The sequence below is a fragment of the Mirounga leonina genome, unplaced genomic scaffold (genome assembly GCF_011800145.1).
Source record: "Mirounga leonina isolate KUSES-001 unplaced genomic scaffold, KU_Mleo_1.0 Mir_197, whole genome shotgun sequence".
Classification (NCBI taxonomy): domain Eukaryota; kingdom Metazoa; phylum Chordata; class Mammalia; order Carnivora; family Phocidae; genus Mirounga; species Mirounga leonina.
In genome coordinates, this window is record NW_023270494.1 from 12,845,398 (window position 1) to 12,867,368 (window position 21,971).

Here is a 21,971-nt window from a genome sequence, read left to right on the forward strand (position 1 = left end):
AAAAGCCCCAAACTGAGAGCTGACACCTGGAGCATCACCGACATAGCTTTCATATTAAACATGAAAGTCCCTGCATGTTGAGGACAACAGTGGCCTCTGTAGGTTTTCAGTGTCTCAAAGCTGTGGTTGCATTATGGTTCCTTGCAAGTTTGTCTGCACAGATTACCTAGCTGCTGCCCGGGTGTAGAATCGGTATTATTAGCAAAGGAAGAAGACAGTGAAACTTGAAGAAATGCTTTAATAGCTTCTCCCCATCTCTCCTTATCTCACCCTTGGCAGTTCATTGCAATTTTCACAAAAGTCCAACGAGGCTGAACCTCCAGTTACAAAAAGACAGATTAGGTTTCTCTGAGGAATGCAACATACATCAGATAAGCAGGGGAATGATGCCGAAGCCTGCACTTTTTTAATATACGGCCTTAATATCCATAGCGTTGGGGCAAATCACACTTGTTGCTTTAACAAGCAAGCCCCCAAAACCTCAGTGGTTTAACACACCACACGAGTTTATTTTCCATTCTTGGCATAGCCCTGTGGAGGGCGGGGGGGGGGGGGGCAGGCAGGGGGTACTGATCCACAGGGTCATTCAAGGGCAGGTTTCTTTTGTCCATTGTCCCTACAATCTTTTAGAGCCTCAGATTCCTTTAGCGAACCCTCCTTACTCAACTGGCCGATGAAGAGAGCAGAAGGGAGGTTGCACAGGATGTTTTAGAGGCCAGGCCTAGAGGTGGCATACATCACCCCTTCCTACAGCCCACTGGCCACGTGGCCCCACTAGGATGCGAAGGATCAGGGGGTGGGGGGAAATATGGTGTACCTATGAGCTCAGAAGGGGAAGCAGGTTGGGTGAATGTCTACCAGATCTCTGCCATTTTACCTAAAAATAACTCTGTTGTGGGCGGCTTTTTAGAATTCCCAGCAGTTGAGTACTGTTGTCAAGGAGTTGGGTCCTCCATAGCGAAAAGCTTTAGTAAGAGAAGGTGGAAAGAAATACCCACACTGAGCAGCTGAGCTACCCCCTAAGGAAATCTTTGAGTCTTTGTCCCTGGGGGGGGAAAGTCACCCTTTCTGACATATGACATTCATCAACTCCTTCATTTATTCATTCAACATAATACTTGTTTAAGGCTTACTCTCTGCATGGTGTTCACCGTAAACAAAACAGACAAAAACCCTCACCTTCATGAGGCCTATAAGCTAGAGAGAGAGAGAGACAGTAGATGAGTTAAATAAAGAAAATACGGACTAGTGATAAGCTAAGAGAAAAAGTAATAAAGCAGGAAAGAAAATACAGTGCTGGAGGAAGGTTGAAATTGGAGCGAGGATGGCCAGGGAGGGTCTCATGTAGAGCTGAAGTGAAGATGAGCAAATAGTTAGAGAATGCTAGGTGTTATGTGGGGTGAAAGCATTCTGGGCAGTGGAAACAGCAAGTGCAAAGGCCCTGGGGTGGAAGTGTATGGCCATGTTTAAGAAAGGGGTGGGAAGCCACCAGTCTGGCCAGAGCAGAATGGGTTCGAGATCAGAGAGGAAAGGGGAGCCCCAGGTCTTGTGAGCATGGAAGTCATCACAGACCCTTGGCTTTCCCTCTGGAGTGGGAGGCCACTGGGGAGTTCTCCTTTATGTTTTTCATTGCCTTACATCTTTTAGATACTAAAGTAGTCTCTTAGAGATTAAAAGATACAGGGTCCTAGCCTACATTCGGTCATTAACTGAGAAGTGTGGTTAGGCCTTGATTGATAGTAAAATGGTTTGTGATTATTAATTTAGGTTTTTAACCCCAGTAAAATGTTCATCTCAGGCTAAATACGCCGGCTTGTAAGCACGGAAAAGCAGGTCATCCAGAACCAATGTCAGTGAGACAATAGTGAGTTGCCTGCCCCTTGAGTTAATTTCCCCTCTTTAGAATTTTAACAATAAAATTTGACTAAATTGTTGGCCCCCTGGGAGCCATGCTATTCACGAAGGCACAGAAAGCTGAGTTCTTCTTCTTGATCCCACTTGCATGTTCTGACTCTTGAGTCCAGAAACAAACCCTGTTTTCACTGAGTCACATTTGCATATGCCAACCAAAGAAATCGGTTGCGTGGAAAATAGGATCTGTTTCCAAGGGCACTTTACAAGAGATCGGATGAGCTGATTCTTCATTGGCGAGCAGGAGACTAGGATCTCAGAAGTCCCGTGCCCCCCGCCCACCACCACAACACACCGCACTCCTGCCCCCATCTTCCTTCCTCCCTAAGCCCGGGGACTTCATTCCCTAGAGGAGAGCTCAGGAAATGCTGCCCTCCTGCAAGGAAGTCCCCTTTGGGTGCATTTTAAAAATTCTGCCTCACTTGCCCATTGTCCCTGAGACCCCCACCTGCAGATGCCCTCCCCACGCCCAGTGCTTCCATAAGCGTTCTGGCACATTTCCATTCCCATCCTGCTTCTCGGACTCCATTAGCCTGCCCCATAGGATCCCTTCCAGTTTTAATGATCTCTGTTGAAAATGGTGACACTCTTTAAATGTGACATCTTAAAGGCGTCCCACATTAGGGCACCGTGGCGGGCTCAGTCATTGTTCCTCTAAATCCTCAACTGTGCCTGCCTCCAACACAGCGTTTTCATTTTGGGACCCATGTCTTCGTCTTCCCTGTGACTCAATGCAAATTTCAATGTATTTCTGGGCGGTGAGTCAGCCCAGAAAGGATAATAAAGGCTCTGAGCCCGGTACCCGGAGCCCCCCAAAGCTGCAACAGCCTCCAGACCCAGCGGAGGGAATAGATGCTCTTATTGGAAAAGTAAGATTAATTATAAAGCTGTTGATAGGGTGTTATGGTCTAAATTTGTCCTCTTTAATCACAGAGGGCTGACGATGAGCAGAAAAGGTAGCTTATTGCAGTTTTCTTCTCATTGGGTATATTTACTGTCAGCAGTCAAGGGGGCAGTTAAGTATAAACAGCCCGAGTCTTTCTTCAGGTCCCAGGCTGCTTGACAAATATGATTACTTTGGGGCATAAACAGTATTTACCCAGCACTCTAATGCGCGTATTGCGGCTCTAAGCGCTCACGGGTCTTCATCATAAAGGGACCAGTCCTCTCTTCTTTATGTCGCCTTCTGCCAGGGTTATCTGTGCTTTGTCTTCGTTCCTGATGCATCGGCAATGGGTACTTTCTCCCAGCACTTTCACCCGAACTGTCCTTGGGTGCCTCCCCACACCCCCACACCCCTACCGCTGATCACCAGCGATCTGCAGACACACATGGCAGGGCCCCCGCATCCATGAACCAGTAAGTGACTTTGGAATCATTTTAGAAAGAGGGAACCATCAGCCCTCATTTGTCTGTCTAAAATTCACAAATTGCATATTGCTAAGGAGAACACCCCGGGCTCGGAACATTTTTACACCCAGCCTAGACTGTATTTAACACGCAGCTTAGCTGGAGACACTAAGCCCAGATTTGTAGAAATTTAAAAATAATCATGGGAATGTGGGAAAGAGGGGAGAGGAGCAAATCCAAAATGGTCATGCACTTACTCCTCAGCAATACATCGCCTCTATTGTCCCCAGGCTCAGTAGCTGACTGGGAAGGAAAATTAATATAATTATAATTTCACCCTTGACCTGCCTTCAGCACCAAGGCCTGAGCAGCAATTACCTGTAAAAATGCTCCCAGGGTGACCTGGAGAGACTTAACGACAGCCATAAAAATGCTCACATCCTTCGGCTGCATAAGCCCACACCTGGGAAATTTTTCTTAGGAAGTAATCCGGAGAAGAGAAAAACGACTTGCCCAGAGATGTTTATCGTAGCCTTAGTTATCAGAGCGCAGCCCCAGACAAATGAGCCCATCTCGGATGGATGAGGCGTCAGCTCCGCAGCGTTCATCTGCCTGGGAATACCAGTAGCCACGGAGAAAAACAAGAAACTCCAAATTATGCATCCTTATTTGAAAATAATACGACAAGCCTAAGAGTTCACAGAAAAATAAGAGCAGTGTTTGTGGTGAGGTGAAGGGAATGTGGATGCAACTTTCCCCCCAAGAACACATGATTTTAATTTCACAGAGGGCTCCGGGGAGCTTTCCCGAGTCTGATGATCATTATTGCTGCTCACCAGGTCTTTGGGGGCTTCCTCCCTTCTGGCACGTGGTGGGATTGTACCTCCCAGCTCGCTCGTGGTTGGGTAGAGCCTGTGACTCATTCTGACCAGCGAGATCTGAGTGGACATGCTCCTGGAGCAGGACGCCCCCAGAGCGCCTCTTCCGGGTCCCCCGCAGCCAGACCAAGATGGCAGCTGCACCATCAGCAGGGGTCCTTGGTGACTTCTGCTGACTGACAGTGGATGTGTCGCATAAGCAAGAGATAAGCAGTCAAAATCAGGGCTGGGAAGTCACGCCAGTTCTCTAGTCTAGAGACAGTCCCTTTACACAATGACTTGAAACATCTCTGGTCTTTCCAGAACCCCACTACTCATTGTGCCGGATACCAGAATGGCCTCCCCACATACTCCCTCCCCACCACTGCCCCAGTCGAGCCGTCTTTAGGTGTGGGTGGACCTCCCACTCAGCCCTCCCAGCAGCAGCGCCGGGGGGACCATCCTCCCCCAGCCACCTGCCGGAGCAAGTGTGAGAGATTGACAGCGCTCAGAATGGCCCAGAGCCCAAGCTCCGCAGTCAGATGTCTGGGCTTGAATCTTGGTTCTTGCACATCCCAGCTCTGTAACCCTGCCCAAAGCACTTAATAATAGAACCTCAATGAGCTCAACTGTGAAGTGAGATCCCCAGTATGTACTATGGCGGTCAGATGGCGGTTTTGAGGATTGAGTGAGTGATGCTGGGAAAAGCACTCTACCTGGCACATAGCTAGAGCCTGAAAAGCATGCGTTACTGCAGCTGCAGCCGTCCTCACTGCTGTTCGCTCCCAAACACTGGCCACCCTTCATCAGGCAGTGTAGACTCCAATGGGCGATAACAACGTCAGGGGTAGAGGCACGTGTCCTCCCTGGGATTGCCAGGAGACGCCCCAGTCCTCGGGGCCACACAGCAACGGAATATGGGGTGGAAGCCCAGGGCGCTGCCACAAGGACACGTGGTCCTGTGGCTTTTGCCATAGCTTAGGAATCTTATCGCAACAGGTGAGCCCAAGGGGCCTCAGAGAATCCTTCCATCCCCAGCCTGTATGATTCCCACGGGATTAAATAGCTCTCTTTATGGCAGGACTTCTTAGAACCTAAATGTAAATGTTACTGCAGATCCCAGAAAGAGGGGGGAAAGGGTGCAAACTTTGACCCAGGAGTATCCTGTAGGATTAATATCCCCTATTTCTAAGGAATGCTCTCTGGGGTGTGTCAGGAGCCAGGTGTCCTGCTCTCAGTGGGAACACATTGGGGACTTCATGGTCAACTGCTTCCTGGATCAGGAATAGGCACAGCTCACCTGGGCCAAGGTGGTTCCCATGCCAGGAGACAATTAAACAGGTGTGATAGGCCAGTGCCCTACACAGTATTACCCCCCCCCAAATTCCTTTTTCCGCATCAGCGGGGGTGGGGGTGGGGGTGGGGGTTGGGGGGAAGCATCTGCATTGACCTAACCGTCTTCAAATGCAAAGGTTCTTGCTGCCTCGCCTGACAAGGATTCCTGGGGACGATTTGTCTGAGTTTCTCTTTGGAGAAAATTGCCCTTAAGCCTTTGGCTGGGATGATCCATGACTCAGCCCCTTTAACATTCCTGCTGCTAGTGCTTGAGCACCACCAGAGAGGCCCGCTGACTCCCCCTGCTGCCTCTGTCTACCTAGGGGGCCCAAGCGTTAGGAACCCTTCGCGTCTGGTTTGATGCTCTGCTGGTACGTAGTTTCTCTTGACCAGCGACTCTGAGGGGCCACACTGAGAGGTGTCGATTGGTCATCCAGGAGGAGTACCCATACCCTGCTTGCATCCAGAGCACCATGACATTGTAGAGTATGAACACAGGAAATTCAGAGTGTGGGGCCCCCCGGAGATGTGCAGTTCACAGCCCGGAGCAGAGACCCTGCCATGTTTGCTTTAGTTATAAAGATCTCCTTGGCCAGAGCTCAGCCACATATGTGGATCACTTATCAGGGAAAATGGGATGTTTTGTGGGTATTATACCATAGGTGTCCAGAAGAAGTAGGTTGCATGACGTCAGGCAGAGAAGGAATGGTGGGATGGACCGCAGGACTGGCCTCCACTGTAGTTCTTGGCCAGTCTTGGGCCGGCCTGCTCTGTCTGTGCCCAGCTTACTTGCCCGTAGGCATCCCAGGTGCCACGTTATTCCTGCTCAGGGAGACTCACCATGGTGGGCTGTTCAGGCTCTGCTCGGACTCATTCACAGGCAGGGTAATATTTTTTTTTTTTTTAAGATTTATTTATTTTAGAGAAAGAGCATGTGCGGGAGGGGCAGAGGGAGAGGGAGCCTCTCAAGCAGACTCTGCGCTGAGCATAGAGTCCAAGGCAGGGCTCGATCTCACAACACCGAGATCGGGACCTGCGCCGAAACCAAGAGTCAGATGCTTAACCAACTCTGTCCGCCAGGCACCCCATAGGTGGGCTGATTTTAGTTCTCCTCACCCACCTGCATGCTTTGACGAAATTAAATATTCTTTACACCAGGTACTTAGAATCGAAAAAGAGACCTGTTTATTTATATTTCTAGACCCAAAAATAATAAAAATAAAACCAACAACAACAATGGCATCAATCCCAACCCCCACCCATTCTCCCAGACCTGGTCCCAAGGTAGGGTTTTTTATAGACTTAGTATCTTTCCCTTGAGTAGGTGTAGTTCCCATGGGCTGACCCAACACCCAGCTCCTATTCAGGGCGGGGGGTAGGGGAGGACTAAGGTTGGGGGGTCAGATGAGCAGGTTGGAATGATCTGAGTGGCGCTTCAGGGAGAGCAGTCTGCTTGGGTCCATTACTGTCTCTTACTCGGAGGGAGATGTTTGATGAGAAGGGGTATCCTGTTGACCATGGCACAGCTGTCTTTGGTCCATGATAGAGTTTACATTTAAGCTGGACTTTGCATTTTCGGAGCTCTAACCACGTTAGTCAGAGAAGGAAAATGCACCGAGATGAAACATACGGAGATTCTCTCATCTGTGATAGCCGACCCCGCTCTGCCTTTCTTATGCTGAACCCAAGGTTAGCTAAGCCTAAAGGGAACATTAAGAAATTTCCCATAAACCCACTGATCCTGTGCACTGCCCCTCCAGAGTGACAAGTAATTTGCCAGACCTCTCAGGATTAAAGACATGCTGGAGGAGAAAGCTTGAGGGACGTCCTGAGCTCACCCGTTCCTCCCGAGGAGTCTAGCAGCCCCTTCTAAGACAGTTCATCTGCCTTAATAAAATACCAGTACCACTAGGCACCCTTCAGCAGGCACCCTTCGGCAGGTGTTTTGCAGACTCGCCAGGGAACCCCATTTTACAAATTGGATAACTGTATCTTAAAGAGAGAGGTCGCTTGCATGTGGACACCCAGCTAGGAGGTGGTGGAGCTAGAATTCTGGTCCAGATCCGCCGGACTTTTAACCATGACCGCCCACAGCACTGCCATGCCTCCCGCTCTCACTGTGGGCAGTGTAAGCCCAGCAGAAGAGGAGAGGGGAGGGTCTAGTGGAGGCTAAGCTCCCATCACTGGCACCATGCACGTGCCAGGCTCTCTACAGAGCAGCTCCCTGGTGGGTCAGAAGGGCCCAGGTGTGGATTTCTGGACCTGGGCACGTCCTTTTAGCCCATGTCCGGTGGCCCCAACGCCCCATGCTCAGAATCCAAAGGCACAAGCATTCTCCACTTCCCCTCACCCCTGCACACAGAGCCATCTGTAAGCTAACTTGATCATAATTAAATTTTTTAACACATAATTACAAAATTAATGGATTAATTATAATTTATTTGCAAAGCATTAAAACCATTACTCAAAAACATTTTCCCTAAAGATTGTTTTGGGTTGCCCAGGGCAGGATAATTAAAGAGACAGAGGAAAAAGTGAAAAACACACAACCACCAACCTAATGAAAGATAAATAAACCAGCAACTTCACTGAGCTAACTCTGCAGCCGGTGGTGCGCCCAGAAGCCCAGAGTGTGTCTTGGTGCTGACATGGGTCTCCAGGTGCCACACTAATGAATCACCCTGCCTGTTTTCCCGTGTCTCTGTTTTCCTGAACAGCCTCCCTTTGATGGCGAAGATGAAGATGAGCTGTTTCAGTCCATAATGGAGCATAACGTTTCTTATCCCAAATCCTTGTCCAAGGAGGCCGTTTCCATCTGCAAAGGAGTAAGTAGACCTGCATTCCTTTTAGAACCACAGACCGAGAGGGTCAACGAAATCTCTTGCCCACACTTTTGAGAGAGGTTGGCGGAGAACCCGCAAACCCACGCCACTGCTTCCAGCCATCAAGGGCTACAGCTCAGTGACATGCAGGGCATCGTAGGAAACATGGCGGCCCAGAGAAGGGCTTCTGATCCCCAAACTGCCTGGAACTCTGGCCCAGGCAGCTAATGGCACTGTGCTTTAGTTTCTCATCCCCCTCATGAAACTGCCATGAGTTACCAGAAATAACCGCGGGCCCTCGGAAAATATTCAGCCTCTTCCCTCGCCTGACTTGGTGGGCCTTGGGTCATTCTTCATTCAGTTCTCTTCTTTTGAGGTAGAATGTGCATGCGGAAATGGGCATGAGTCGTCAGTGTTGTAGATCAGTGAATTTTCACAAAACAAATGCACCCAGGTCATGAAAGGGAAGGTTTCCGACACCCTAGACGCCCCCTCCCTTCCTGTCCCACAGCGACTCCCCACCCCTTAGGATAAGCAGCGTCCCTGCTCGTAACTGCAGGGATTGGCCTGGTCTGTTTTGAACTTGGCACAAACGCAGTCTTGTGGCGGATGCTCCCTGGGCCTGGCTTCTTTCACCCAACATGGTGATCGCGGCATTTCTCCATATCCGTGTGCGTGCGTGTGTGTGTGTGTGTGTGCGTGCGCGGGCGCATGCATGTGCACTTCCGTCTTCCATCCGCCCACGTAGCATTCCACCGTGTGATCACACCAGAGTTTATTGATTCATGCTACTGCTGGTGGGCCTTTGGGTTGTTTCCACTTTGGTTTGGGGCTGTTCCAAATAGAACTGCCCTGAAACTTCCAGGTTGTGTGTTTTGGGGAACATATGAGCTCATTTCTATGGAGGAGATACCAAGGAATAGAAATGACCGGGTCCTGACCTGGTTAGTTTTTTAATCGTGAAGCTTTAGGCCACAAAATTATCGTCAGACCCAGTGGGACGGAGTGTAAGACACTCCTAACGTTTTCTGGCGAGTTTGATCATGTGGGATGTGCTTATCAGGTGTCTTCCAAGGGCAACGCACTGTTTACATACATAAATAGGGAGAGCGGGGCCCTCCTGTGTTCGCCTCTGTCTCCCGCAGTAGACACATGGGAATCAACTAGTCACCTGCTGGCCACGACATTTATTTTTCCAACCCATATGTCTTTTGATTAATACATTTTGGTCCGGGCAATAAATAGGCATATGATGCTTGTGATTAGCATCACAGGAGATACACAAGTTTTAGTGATTGCCTACCTTTCCACATACATATTTTTTGTAGACCTACAGAGTTGCTGCTCTAACACAGTGTAGGAAGACTGCTGATTAAATTCTTAGGTTTGGCTCTGGGGCCAGATTGCTTGCCTGTGTCCTTTATCATAAAAACCGCTACAAAAAGACCCATACTGGGCGCCTGGGTGGCTCAGTTGGTTAAGCGACTGCCTTTGGTTCAGGTCTTGATCTCAGGGTTCTGGGATGAAGCCCCCCTACCCCACCCCATGCGCATGCACATGTACTCTCTCAAATAAAATCTTTTTTAAAAAATTAAAAAATAGGGGCACCTGGGTGGCTCAGTCGGTTAAGCGACTGCCTTTGGCTCAGGTCATGATCCCAGGGTCCTGGGATCGAGTCCCGCATCGGGCTCCCGGCTCAGTGGGGAGTCTGCTTCTCCCTCTCCCACTCCCCCTGCTTGTGTTCCTGCTCTCCCTGTCTCTGTCTCTGTCAAATAAATAAATAAAATCTTAAAAAAAAAAAAAAAAGGACCCATACTGTCAGCACTGTATTTGTGAGTTGGGGTCACTCTGTGCAAGCCACTGATTTCTCGGGGTGCTCCCCCAGGCATCCGTGCAGTCAGGGCTCCTAGCAGAAGTAGCAAAGGTGCGGAACTACCACCCAGCATTCTCTTTTTCTCCTATTTTTAGTGTGTGGGGCGGGGGAGGGAGGGTCTTTTTTCCTCTTTATTGAGGTATAATTGACAAATGAAATTGCAATGTGTTTAAAATGTGCCACGTGATGGTTGGACACGAATTACATTGTGGAAGAGTCCCACAATCGAGTAGACACGTCCGGCACCTCACACAGTTACCTTTTTGTCTTTTGGGGGGAGAACACTGATGTTCTACTCTCTCAGCACATTTCAGTTATACGATACCATGTCGTCACCTCTGGTCCCCACATCACACATTGTACCCTCTTTCTGCTGCTCTCTAGCTGATGACCAAACACCCAGGCAAGCGGCTGGGTTGCGGGCCGGAGGGGGAGAGAGACGTGCGGGAACATGCCTTCTTCCGAAGGATCGACTGGGAGAAGCTGGAGAACAGGGAGATCCAGCCGCCCTTCAAGCCCAAAGTGGTGAGTAGGGGACGTGGCCTGCTCCTGAGCCCCATGTTCCTGAATCCCAGAGGGGTCCTGCTCCCCCTTACTCTAGAGAGAGGAGGCCGGTGACTCCCAGCATCTGCAGGGTGGAAGAACATGGCCAGGCACCAGCCTCACCTTCAGTCTGTGGTCTGAGCCCCCGGAATTCCTGCTGACTTTCAGAGTCAGCACAGACCAGGCAGGGATGGGGGGCCTGTGCCCATCAGCCAGGGGGCTGCAGAGTCCCCCCCAGAACTGAGAGAGTGCCAGGGTGCGTCGGCTGTGGGGATCGGGCTTCGTGGACTCACGTGCCTGGCGGGACTGTGATCCCTGCTCTGGGTCCTCGACGGGACGTCTCATCGGTGTCCGGCTCTGCTGGGTTTGCTTTGCTCCTGAAGCCTAACTCGGTCTCAGCCGGCTCTTCTGCAGGCCCTGGCTGCGCTTCCCACATTGGCCACGGCCCCTGCTGCCAGGAGTACGGGTCGGGCCCCCCCCCTACGCCTGTTCTGGCTTCGCCCCCTTTGTTGAGACTCCTCCCATGTGACCCGCATTTTTTCCGTTAATTTCACAAACACTATGCACCAGGCCCTGTTCTTTACAAATTGGCTCATTTAACCCTCTCAACAACGCTGCTCAGTGGATCAACTAAGGCACAGAGAGGCTGAGTATCTTGCCTGAAGACACGCAGCTGGTAGGTGGTGTTCTGGCCCTGGGATCTGTGTCCTTACCCCATGACACCCATCGCTCCATCTCAGTGACTGCCGTCTGCCCGGCTTCTGACTGTTGGTGGCAACCAGCGTTGGCCTTTCTTAACGTTTCTATCTCTAGAGGTAAACTGAGAGTCTTTAAGACATCGGGCTCCTCACTCACGCCACCTGCCACTTCACAGTGCTTCCCAGAGAGTCCGCTTTCCCCCGGATCCCATCTCTGGGGGCCAGTGGACCGTGCCTTCCAGCTCGGCTGCTGTCTCTGGGTGGTGCCCATGCTGCCCCTGCCCCCAAGGCCACAGCGAGAGCAGTTCTGGCCCACGGTCTGTTTGAGAAGCACCCACACCTGTCTCCTCCAGCAGGTGCTTATGAGCAGGCAAAAGGGACCCTCCCGGGGCGGCTGAGTGCCTGGCCGGTCGGCACAAGCTTTGCTCTTAGAGCAGTAACCTCCCATCAGATATGCAAATATGCTTATGTGTCCTCTACTGAAAGAATAAAACTGCTGGTGGGGAGACCACTTTTACTCTTCCAAGGTATTCTTAGCACCAATTGAAAAAAAAACTAAAATGAATCAGGCCAGTTGACTCCCTCCTGAATCATCATGTGCAGCAGGACCCTTGCATGTCTGCACCCCACCTTCCCTCAGCCGGTCCCCGACTCAGGGGGTTTTCACAGGATCCTTCCCGTCAGTGTACAAAGCCTGGTTTGGAGAAGGGCTGGGGGCGTGAAGGCAGTGATAACACTGCAGACAGTCTCAGAACATTCTATTAGGAATTTTCTTCTACCCCTGTCCTATTTAGCCTTCTTAAAATATGAAAGGCACACAGTAGCCTCTTACAGCTCAGTTTCTGTAGAGGACCAGCAGTGATAACGCGCTGACCCTGCTTTAGGTGTGAAGCAAAATACAGGTACTTGTCAGTCACTTTCCAGAAAGGGACAAGATGGAACAAAGTCAACCATAGGACACCTCTCCTTCTATGTCTCCCCATCTCATCTTCCGAAGAGATTGTTTGCATGCTCACCCGCCTTCTGTGGACACCGCGGCCCTAGATTCAGATGTAGTGGAACAAGAGGGTGACTCGGGTGCAGGAGCCCGGAATCTGACTGCGCTGTTCCCCAGGGGCCGTGGAAATCACCGGAAGCCGAGTCCTAACCGCGGCGGGCAGTTGAGCCATGAGCAGCGGCGCGTGCGTGTTTATTTATTCCTGGAGTCCTGCTGTTTGTGTTTTTAGCTGAGCAAGAGCTAGAATGAAACGAAAGAAGAGAGGGCCTCTGCCTCACAGCAGCCGCTGAACTCCAACACAGAAGCCGGAACCGCGGAGCACGGCCGGACCGCCGAAGCTTGTGTGCAAAGGGCCTGCTTGGCAAGAGCTGTGGCCAGAGGGAAAGGGGGGATGTCCCCTGCTCACAGGGAGCCTTCCCAGGCCGGAGCCCGTGTCCCACTGGGAGAAGCTGGAAAACGTACCCATGGGCAGCGGAGGGGACAGCAGGGGACGCAACGCGGTGCCGGGGTCAGGGGCAAGCAGCCTCAGGAGTGAGCGGCAGACCTTCTGTCCCAGGGCCGAAGAGCGTCAAGGGCAGGAGGTCGACCGGAAAGTTCTGGCCCCCCGGGAGAGCTCGGTGTCCCCCAGTGCCTCCACCACGCCGCCTGCAGAGCAGCAGAGTTTGGCCCCTAATCCCGGCTGAAGGGGCCATCTCCATCGCCTCCTGGACATCATTCTGTCCCCGAGGTGCCACGCTGGAGTGGAGACACCCCACGCCAGGGACAGTCTGGGCAGCGGGAGAGCACGTTTCCAACAGCGCAAAGCAGTCTCGGTCGGCCGTGACCGAGGCTGCACGCGATTCGCCAGTTATCAGTGCAGCCGCCATTCCAGGGGTTCTGTGATGTTTCCCCGCTTTCTCAGTGAAAAATGTAGCGCTCTGAGCCAGGGCTAATTAAAAAGCCAAAAGAGTGACAGATAAAATCCAGAGCTGAGTATTGTTCCATGGGCAGTTCTGTCGTTTCAAAGGGAAGACGGAGCAATACGTCCTCGTCGTCACCTGCCGCCAGAGGCTTGGACCCGCGTCGGCGCCGAACCCCTCCTGGGGAGCACCTCCCCTCTGAGCGGAGCCCAGAGCCCTGGCTGGCGAAGCTGGTCTGCCTTGGAGAAGTTTGCTCGAGGCTTTTTCAGCAGGTGCCATGAGTCCATTTCCCTGAGATTTAGCGGCTGAGAGGACCATTTCCTCCCGGCGCCCAGGAAGTCAAGCCTTTGGCCCTTGCAAATGCCAGCAGGAAGTCTTCAAGCACCCCCAGCTATCTGCAGGGTGCTTCTAGAGATCACGTTTGTGCTCGTCAGCTCTGGAGTCTCCTTTGGCTTTATTTTTTAATTTGCTTTTGGATCTCCAATGAAAGCGGACTCCAAAATCACGAGCCTCCTTGAGAGAGTAGAGGTAAGTCCCAGAGCTTATCCAGAGGAACCAGAGTTCCCATTTTGTCCTGTCTTCTTTTCTTTTTCTTTTTTTTTTTAATTTTCCTGCCTCCCAAGTGACATCACTGAAGCTAGACCAGAGGGCCACAGAAAATGTGAAATTCCACTGCCAAAGACATTTCGTGATGCACAAATCCATCAGGAGGCTCCGCACAGAATTTTCCACCTCACGGTGCTGGTGAGGTCAGGCCCTGCAGTGCAACCGCGGCCTGGATTCGGTGTGGAGTCACTCACAACGGAAAGTGGAGAGAGGAGAGTGGCCAGCATCAGGTGTGTGGGGCTGTGGCCGTCTCCCCTGACGGTGGCGAGTCTGGAGGCTCAGAGGTGCACATCCCAGACACAAGTGCTAGCCCCAAGAAGAGCCCGCAGGAAGCGAGAACCAGCCCCCAGGCAGCCCGTGTGGGGGAGTCCAGTCCTGGCAGAGCCATGTCCCCAAAAGGCTGCCATGTGCAACTGTGAAGGGGAGGATGGTTTTCTAGAAGATGGGGCAATCACTTATGTACTGGTTGATTATGTAAAACAAAACAAAAACAAAAACAGCTGTGTTATGGTCTCCTGGAGAGGAGCGCTCTCTCTCTCTCATAACTCTCTCTCCTTCTTTATGGAAAAAAAAGCACACAGCGAGCTGGTTTCCTTTTTCTCTCAAAGAAAGCACAACAGTGGAAGAGCCTCTGTTCCACAGACCAAGGACCCTCAGCTCAGCATTTGGCTAATGTTCTGAACAACAAGCCTGAGTCTTCAAAGAGGCTTATTAATGTTCAGAAGATTCCATGTCATAAAGTACCTTTTTTTTAAATTATTATTTTTAAGGTTAAGGAAGATGTCACTCCTGAAAAGGTTGATGTTCAGTTGCTGAGGGAGGAATGCGAGGGGCCGAGCTGCCTCCCTCAGCATCAGGTACATAGGAGGTTTCCGTGGAAAAAGATGGCACAGCCAAGCCCACTTGACCCTGCATCTTGAGAACCCAGGGAGGGAAGGAGAGCTCATTCTTTTTGCTTTGCCTGAAAAATCAAAGGCTGAGTATGCCCTTCGAGGCCCACATGAGCCTAAGACTCTGATCCAGTGTCGCTTTGAATTTTGTAGGCTTTTACCCTGATTTATTATTCATGTGAATAAAATGCCTGAGAACAGCCTTCAAGTTCCCATTCATCCTGCCCATAATAAATAACAGTTTATACAAACATTAGAAGTGGAAAGTTAATTGGTTTTTTTCATTTTTTGAATTCTATCCATTGGCACCAAAGAGCAGAATAATAGTTCACAGGCAAGCCAAAAACCTTCACAATACTTAAGTGGTTATTAGAGAGAGAGAGATTAATCTATAAAGTTAACACCACGAAATATATTCCTGAGTTGATAAATGAGCAGAGCACTCTGGAAATAGGCTTATCTGTCACAGGGAGCCTTTCTGGGGAAATTACTGTCCTCATTTTATCAAAAAGAGAGGGGGGAAGAAATGACTTTTATCAGGACATTGTCATCCTTGCGGCAAGAGCCAGAGAGAACAGGAACAGTGGGTACAAGTGCCACGGTGGTGAGATTGCATGGTCAAGTTCATTTTCCCAGGCACCCCGAAATTCTTTACAGGTGTATCTCAGGGAGGCTGCGGGTTTGGTTCCAGACGGCCACGACGAAGTGCATGCCGCAGTAAAGCGAGGCAATGAATTCGGGGGTGTCCCGATGCATCTAAAAGTTATGTTTACACTATCCTGTAGTCTACTAAGTGTGCACTAGCATTATATCTTAAAACAAAACAAAAAAAAACAAAAACAAAAAAAAGGCCTTTACCTTCATTTAAAAATACTTTGTTGCTAAAAAATGCTAACCATCATCTGAGCTTTTAGTGAGTTCTATTGATCACAGATCACCCTAACAAATATAATAATGAAGATGTTTGAAATATTGTGAGAATTACCAAAACGTGGCCTAGAGACAGGAAGTGAGCAAATGCAGTTGGAAAAATAGTGCCATTGGACTTGCTTGATCCCAGATTGCCACAGACTTCCGATTTATAAAAAACACAGGGTCTGCGGAGTGCAGTAAAGCAAAAGGCATTTCGCAGTGTCATTAGCTTGTCTAGAAAGTTTGATGCTGGTGTAATTATCTAAGTCAGTGCAGTGTGCCTTTTTAATTTTTGAAAAAATTTAATTTTGAAATAACATCTAATTTCAGTGTTGCAGAAGAGTTGCAAAAATAACATAAGGAATTGCTACATTCGCTTTACCCAGATTCCCTAAATGTTAACATTTTAGCACATTTGCTTTATCAGTTTTTCTCTACATCGCTGTGTGCCTGTGTGCAGACACACACACAGGCGGGGTTTTGTTGTTGTTTTCGAACCAATTGAATGTAAGTTGCAAAGGTGATGCCTCTTTACACCTACCTGTTCCGTGTGTCTTGCCTCAAACCAAGGACATCTCGTGGTACTGCTCTTCTTAAGAATCACTCTGAAAAGGTCATTCTACAGAGCGGCGGCCATCCAGGTAGAAGGAGGAGGGTCCTGGAGCGCTGGTCTGAGTGTTCAGTGCCGTAGGCAGCCTTGGGCTGCAGGTAATCATCCTCTTGGGTAGCAGGTAGGTTCATTCTCTTGGCCATTCAGTGGTGCCAGGAACTGACAAAAGTGAGAGATTCTCAAGACTCAGGGCGCTCCACCAACATGTGAACACTAACCAACCTTTGGAGACTGGAGTCTGCCACCTCATGGTGTACTCGGGTGTGATCTGTGCATTTAAACCAGCGTAAGCCAGCTTCTACTTGGTTGATGAGAGGCAAGAAGTCTGCCTATTCTTTGACAACTACTCTCCCAAATGGTCTTCTTTAAAAAAAATTAAAAAAAAAAGTATTTATTTATTTATTTGAGAGAGAGAGAGAGCACAAGCAAGGGGAGTGGGAGAGGGAGAAGCAGACTTCCCACTGAGCAGGGAGCCTGATGTGGGACTCGATCCCAGAACCCTGGGATCATGACCTGAGCCAAAGGCAGATGCTTCACCGACTGAGCCACCCAGGTGCCCCAAATGCTCTTTTGCTTGAAAGAGAAATGGGAAGATATGAGACATTTAAAATAATAATCAAGATAAATAAGTAGCTCTGTTGCAAGCCTCAGGGAGTTTCAGTGGTGAGGGACAAGGTACGTGCACAGCCCATGTGCCTCACGGCGTGTGAACTGACAGGCTCCCGCTGTCTGAAGTGAAGGTCTCCAACACCGATGGTCATTACACCAACTTGTTTTGGAAAAGGAGCCTTGAATCCTCCAAAGCTGGCCATCGGTATAAAGACAGACCAAATGGAGTGCATGTTTCTATTACATAGGATACAGCCCGGGATGAGCCAGGACAGTTCCCTCCTAGACACGTGGCTCTGACACCTACAAGAATCCACTTGGTTAATGTGTGGCTTGTAGCCTGAGTCTGTCAACAAACCCATCAATAGAACCAGCTCGCTCTGGACCAGCACTGGCCCTTTCGGAGGTGTCCCCTAGTGCTCGCTTCGGCAACACATATACTAAAATTGGAATGATCCAGAGAAGATTTAGCATGGCCCCTGCACAAGGATGACACGCAGATTCCCGAGACGTGCTCCGAGGCAAGAGATCAGTGAACAGTGTTTGATTTTGTTTGAGAAACGAAAACCTGTCTCCAGTCTCTCACCACAGGTAGTGTTGGCAGGAGGTGAAGGAGGTCCTAATCCCTTTTTAAAAAGTCATTATTAAAATACTAGCTCTGTGTGGTGACATAGGTAAGCAAGTAAAGATGGATACAAAATGACAAGATGTTATCTCCCCCACCCCAACCACTGGTCCCGCTATTTGCTGTCTCTTCTGTAAGCTTCTGGAAAGCTGTGAGCGTGTGTGATCAGACCCACAGCGAGGTTGTAGCATGTGTTCCATAGTTCACCTTGTACCTTTCACCCGGCAATATATCTGGGAGACGTTTCCACGTGAGACCGTGTGGGTGTGTGGCATCCTTTACATGGGCCATTTTGATTCTAAAGTTCCCAGGACCGGCACTGACTCTTTTCCAAATACTCTCCTCTGTCCGTTCTTATTCTCCAGACTTTCTGTACCAAAATGCACTGGCTGCAGTGGGCATCCAGGCCTTCGGTGAGCACATTTCCAGATCCTTGAGTGACTAAGTGGGCAAACTAACCCCATTTTGTAACCCTAAGCGTGTGCTCCTGCTTGTGTTGGGTCATGCACGGAAGACCATTCCCTAAGCATGCTGATCTTAGAAAGGGCTGCTGCCTGGGGCCTTAGGCCCCTCACTGGATGGTCCCATGGTGTGGACATGACCTCCCAAGAGGCTCAAGGCAGAATATTCCCGTTCATTTCTGCTGCTGGTTATTGAGGTAAATGAAGTCAGTGCACAACCGCGAGTCAGAAAGCCGTGCACAGATGTCAGCAGGGTTCCTACTAACACTGCACTAGGACCACCACACAGTGGGACTGAAATACGGGGTACCCTGAGATGAAGCAGGTCCTGCTACATCTGGCAATAGCCAGAGACATTTCCCACCTCTATAAGTTCCCTTTCTCCTTTATCTTGCAACACGCCTTTACTCTCACTTGGTTCCACACTCTGCCTGCTCCTCTGGGTTTGGTTTGGTTTTGCTTTGTAATGGCAATGTTTTCGAGCTACTCATACTCACCCTAATTCCCATACCAGTGACCATGGGGTTATATTCTACATGACTGAGACACCAAGGTAAAGGACAGGATTGAAACCAACACATGTATTGTGCATTCTCGGTGGCCTCTCCCAGGTAAGAACCGTGAGAAGCCGACTTGCGCGGGGCAGGCTGTCTCTCCCCCATAGCCCTTAGACAGGGTGTGCAGGGTGGCGAGTGGACCGTGTGCTGCCCAGGGCTCTGGATGGGGAGCGCAGTGATCCCAAAGTCCACCTGGAGTCTGCATCTTCCTATGTTTTGTCCCATCTTTACCATGCCTGATTTCTCCTAGGTTCATTTTATTAATTGATGAGTTTACCAAATGGGTAGGAATGTCAAAACAACAAAGGACGTATGTCCCGAATCCAGAGCTAAGTAAGGCAGGTAGATTATTAATAGTGTTCATTCATCCCTCACATGTTAATCCCATGCCTTTTACATGCTGGGTATGCGTTATGCCTTAGGTCGTATCATGCCTGATCGTTTAGAAGGGATTGCACACATTCTCAGTCCTTTGATCCCCACAGTAGCCTTGGAAGTTGGACGTTCACATCCCCATTTTATCTTTACAAAGAGGTGCGGTGAGTTTCCAAAGGCTGTACCCTGGACTTTTGACCTCTGATGGGTCCTTCACCCCACTGTACCTCCCATTTTCCCTCGGGTGTCTGCTCTCAGGGAGTACCAGAGGAACTTTTCTGGGCTTACACACTGGCCCAGCCAGGTTTGGGCTGCCCCCTGCTGCCCTCCTCTCTTCCATCTTTGTCCCACACCAGTTATGTGGTACTTTGCATCCCAGATGGCAAAAGCCTCCCTTGGTGACAGGTGTGGGTGGCCTTTGAATGTGAAGAAAGTGTATGCCCCGCCAAGGGGTTTTGCTCTCAAGTAGCAAATGCTGCCTGCAGCTGCAGGTGGCCTAGAGCTCTGAGGCCATGGCCAACCCAAGCCTGCCTCTTGTCCCACACTGCGGTGGAGGCTGCCCTCCTGGTGACCACGGTAATAGCCTTCTTGAATCATCCCGGAGGAAGGTTGAGAGGATGTCTGGAGTTTGGCCAGCCTCATTCTTCACCCCCACCATCGCTCGCTCACTCACTCACTCACAGGTACCACCCGGTGCCCCCTGAACCCTTCAGTCTCTGTGTCTCTTCTTGCTCCCTCTCACATCCAAGATGGCGCCCGAGTCCCACTGCCCACAAGACGATTATTATGAGTAAGGTTGGCCCACAGACAGCAGGAAGAATCTTTTCTATGTTTAAAATACAACAGCTTGTTGAAAACTTTATCTTGTCCCTTCACTTCAGTGAATCGGTTTTAAGAAAGGCTTTCCTTTGCTGGAATGTGATTTCTCTCTCCTTGGGATCAGGGAACATTCCAGAGCAAGTTAGAGTGGGAAGGAAAAGGAAGAGGCTCCTGGTAGTGAGCAGTTCTGAGACCAGCAGTCCTCCTCCCGTGCGGTGTGATCGGCTTGGACTGGCCTGGTCTCTGCGAGCCCCCTTAGTCTGGGCCGGCAGCCCGCACAGCACAAGGCCTGAAGCAGCGAGGGTTTCTGCCCCGTGTGTTACCACATTTAGCTTCACAAGCTGTGGCAGCCTTTAAGAGTAACCCTCCCCAGGACAGCAGTTCTAGAATTTCATGTCCTTGAGCATCCAGCCCCATCCCCAGGCTTCTCGGTGCTGATGTGTATGTGGTCCCCTTTTTAGATCTCGGGGACTCCTCTTCTAGTTTTTTGTTGATTCATTTGGCAGTTAAGCCATGGCTTTTGGAACTTCCCATTAGAAGATGATCTGTGAATGCCCTAAAGATGGTACCCAAAGAAAAGGTCAGACCTGTGCCAGAACAGTTCAACAAATCTAGGGTCAGATGGTTGGAGACACATTTTGCCTTGGCTCATCTTCCTCTTCCTTTTAGAGACTTTTCCCAGAAGTTCCTTCTTGCTCATCTTTGCATGTTTAGTGAATAGCAAAAGAAATGCAAATGATCTCTTTCTAAGGGAGCAAATGTCCCAGCCTCTGGGAGCACCTACAGTGCACTTGAAGTGCACTTGAAATCTTCCAGGCCCTGGGCATTGATCAACCAAGTTCCCAAAGGACATCCTCCTCAAATACAACTGCACCATCTCACTTGCGGGAGGCAGGGCCCGCATGACGAGCAGGGCCAATAGGATGGCCTCCATAGAGAGGCTGTCAGGGCCCCATACAATCCCCTGGTATGGACTCTCCCCAATTAGGAGTGGGTGGTCGCTCATGAAAATGAAGGCACCCCCAGAAAGGGAAGCTGTCAGTTATGAAAGACCTTACTTTTGAACTCACCACGTGCCTTAGGAGTAGGGTGGGGAAAGCCTAGTGAAGCTAGATTCTCAAGGAAACCTTCTAGAAGATGGGAAAGATGTAAAAGAGGAAGTGGGAATATGGTCTGTGAGACTAAACTGGCCTTACAAAAATAACAGCAATCCTTGTGCTCTCACTGCATGCTGGGGTCTATGCGAAACACTGCACCCTTAACCCTCATAGCAGCCCAGGGAGGGGGCATGGGTCTTCTGCCCCCTTTACACTCGAGGGAGTGGGATGGACCCCCTCGGCCCCCCCCCCTTACAGTGTACCTAGAGCTATCCTCTGTTAAAGATCCAGGGATGCCTGGGTAGTGTGAAGTTGTGCTAACTCGGCATTGGTTCAGGTCACCCTATGATACCAGCAGGTAGAAGGGTGATCATTTGCAACATGTAGAATACTATGTGATTTGTATCACCAGTGTAACCCCAGCATTCCCTGTTCCAGAGTCATTTGGGGTCCTGGGGACTTCAACATGCCACAACCCTCCTGAGCGGCTGAGAAAGTGAGGACACCCCTTCCCCCCGATTTGGGGCCAGGCTCCCAAGCGGTGCTGTGCATGCTGCCCTGTTTCTCAGAGCCTCTAACAGGGCAGCTCTGCCTGCAGCCCTGTCTGTGTTGAGTGCCCCAGTGGACCCAGAGGAGAGGAATATCTAAGACAGATTGGAGACTGCTCTCCCTTGCTCGGGGCACCCAAGCAAAACCCCTCCAGCCTGAGACCACCTGCGAGGGAACTCCGTATCGACCTGCCAGTGACCAGATAGATCTAGATATGCTGAAGCCCAGCCGGGCCCCAGGGTGAATGTCCCAACCTTACCACCACCCCTACTTCAATATTGGTACCCAAAGGAAGATTAGAGACTGAGGTTTTTAGAACTTTCCAGTTGCAAGAATAACGCAGCTTTTACTTTATTACAATTATGGTTGCAAAGAACCACACGTGGGACAGAAATCTCAACCTCTCGGTTCAGAGGTCGCTGTCTGCATTCGCACCCAACATCCTGGCCTTTCAACATGGACCGTGACTGGTGGCCCCGTGAGTGTGGCATCATGCCCATAGCCCACTTGCTCTGTGAAGTGGAAGTGACATAAAACAGGCTGTGTCCTTGCTGCTGCCTTTACTATCAGCAGTGC

At 50.2% G+C, this 21,971-nt stretch overlaps 1 protein-coding gene and 1 non-coding gene across 4 annotated transcripts in view; both read left to right on the forward strand.

Annotated features, from left to right (window-relative positions):
- PRKCA (protein kinase C alpha) overlaps positions 1-21,971 on the forward strand; it is a 395,562-nt gene that overhangs the window by 366,737 nt on the left and 6,854 nt on the right. Inside the window, exons 15-18 of one of the 3 annotated variants that reach the window (XM_035026215.1) lie at positions 8,171-8,278; positions 10,533-10,673; positions 17,903-17,950; positions 18,513-21,061. In XM_035026215.1, coding sequence (XP_034882106.1) covers positions 8,171-8,278; positions 10,533-10,673; positions 17,903-17,950; positions 18,513-18,515 — 300 coding nt within the window. In that variant the 3' untranslated portion in view covers positions 18,516-21,061. Of the gene's footprint in view, positions 1-8,170; positions 8,279-10,532; positions 10,674-17,902; positions 17,951-18,512; positions 21,062-21,971 lie in introns of those variants that run through there. The other 2 variants (XM_035026216.1, XM_035026214.1) reach the window with 2 other exon arrangements.
- Positions 17,329-17,436, forward strand: LOC118024462. Its single transcript, XR_004683111.1, has one exon. It is a non-coding gene; the product is annotated as a U6 spliceosomal RNA (small nuclear RNA).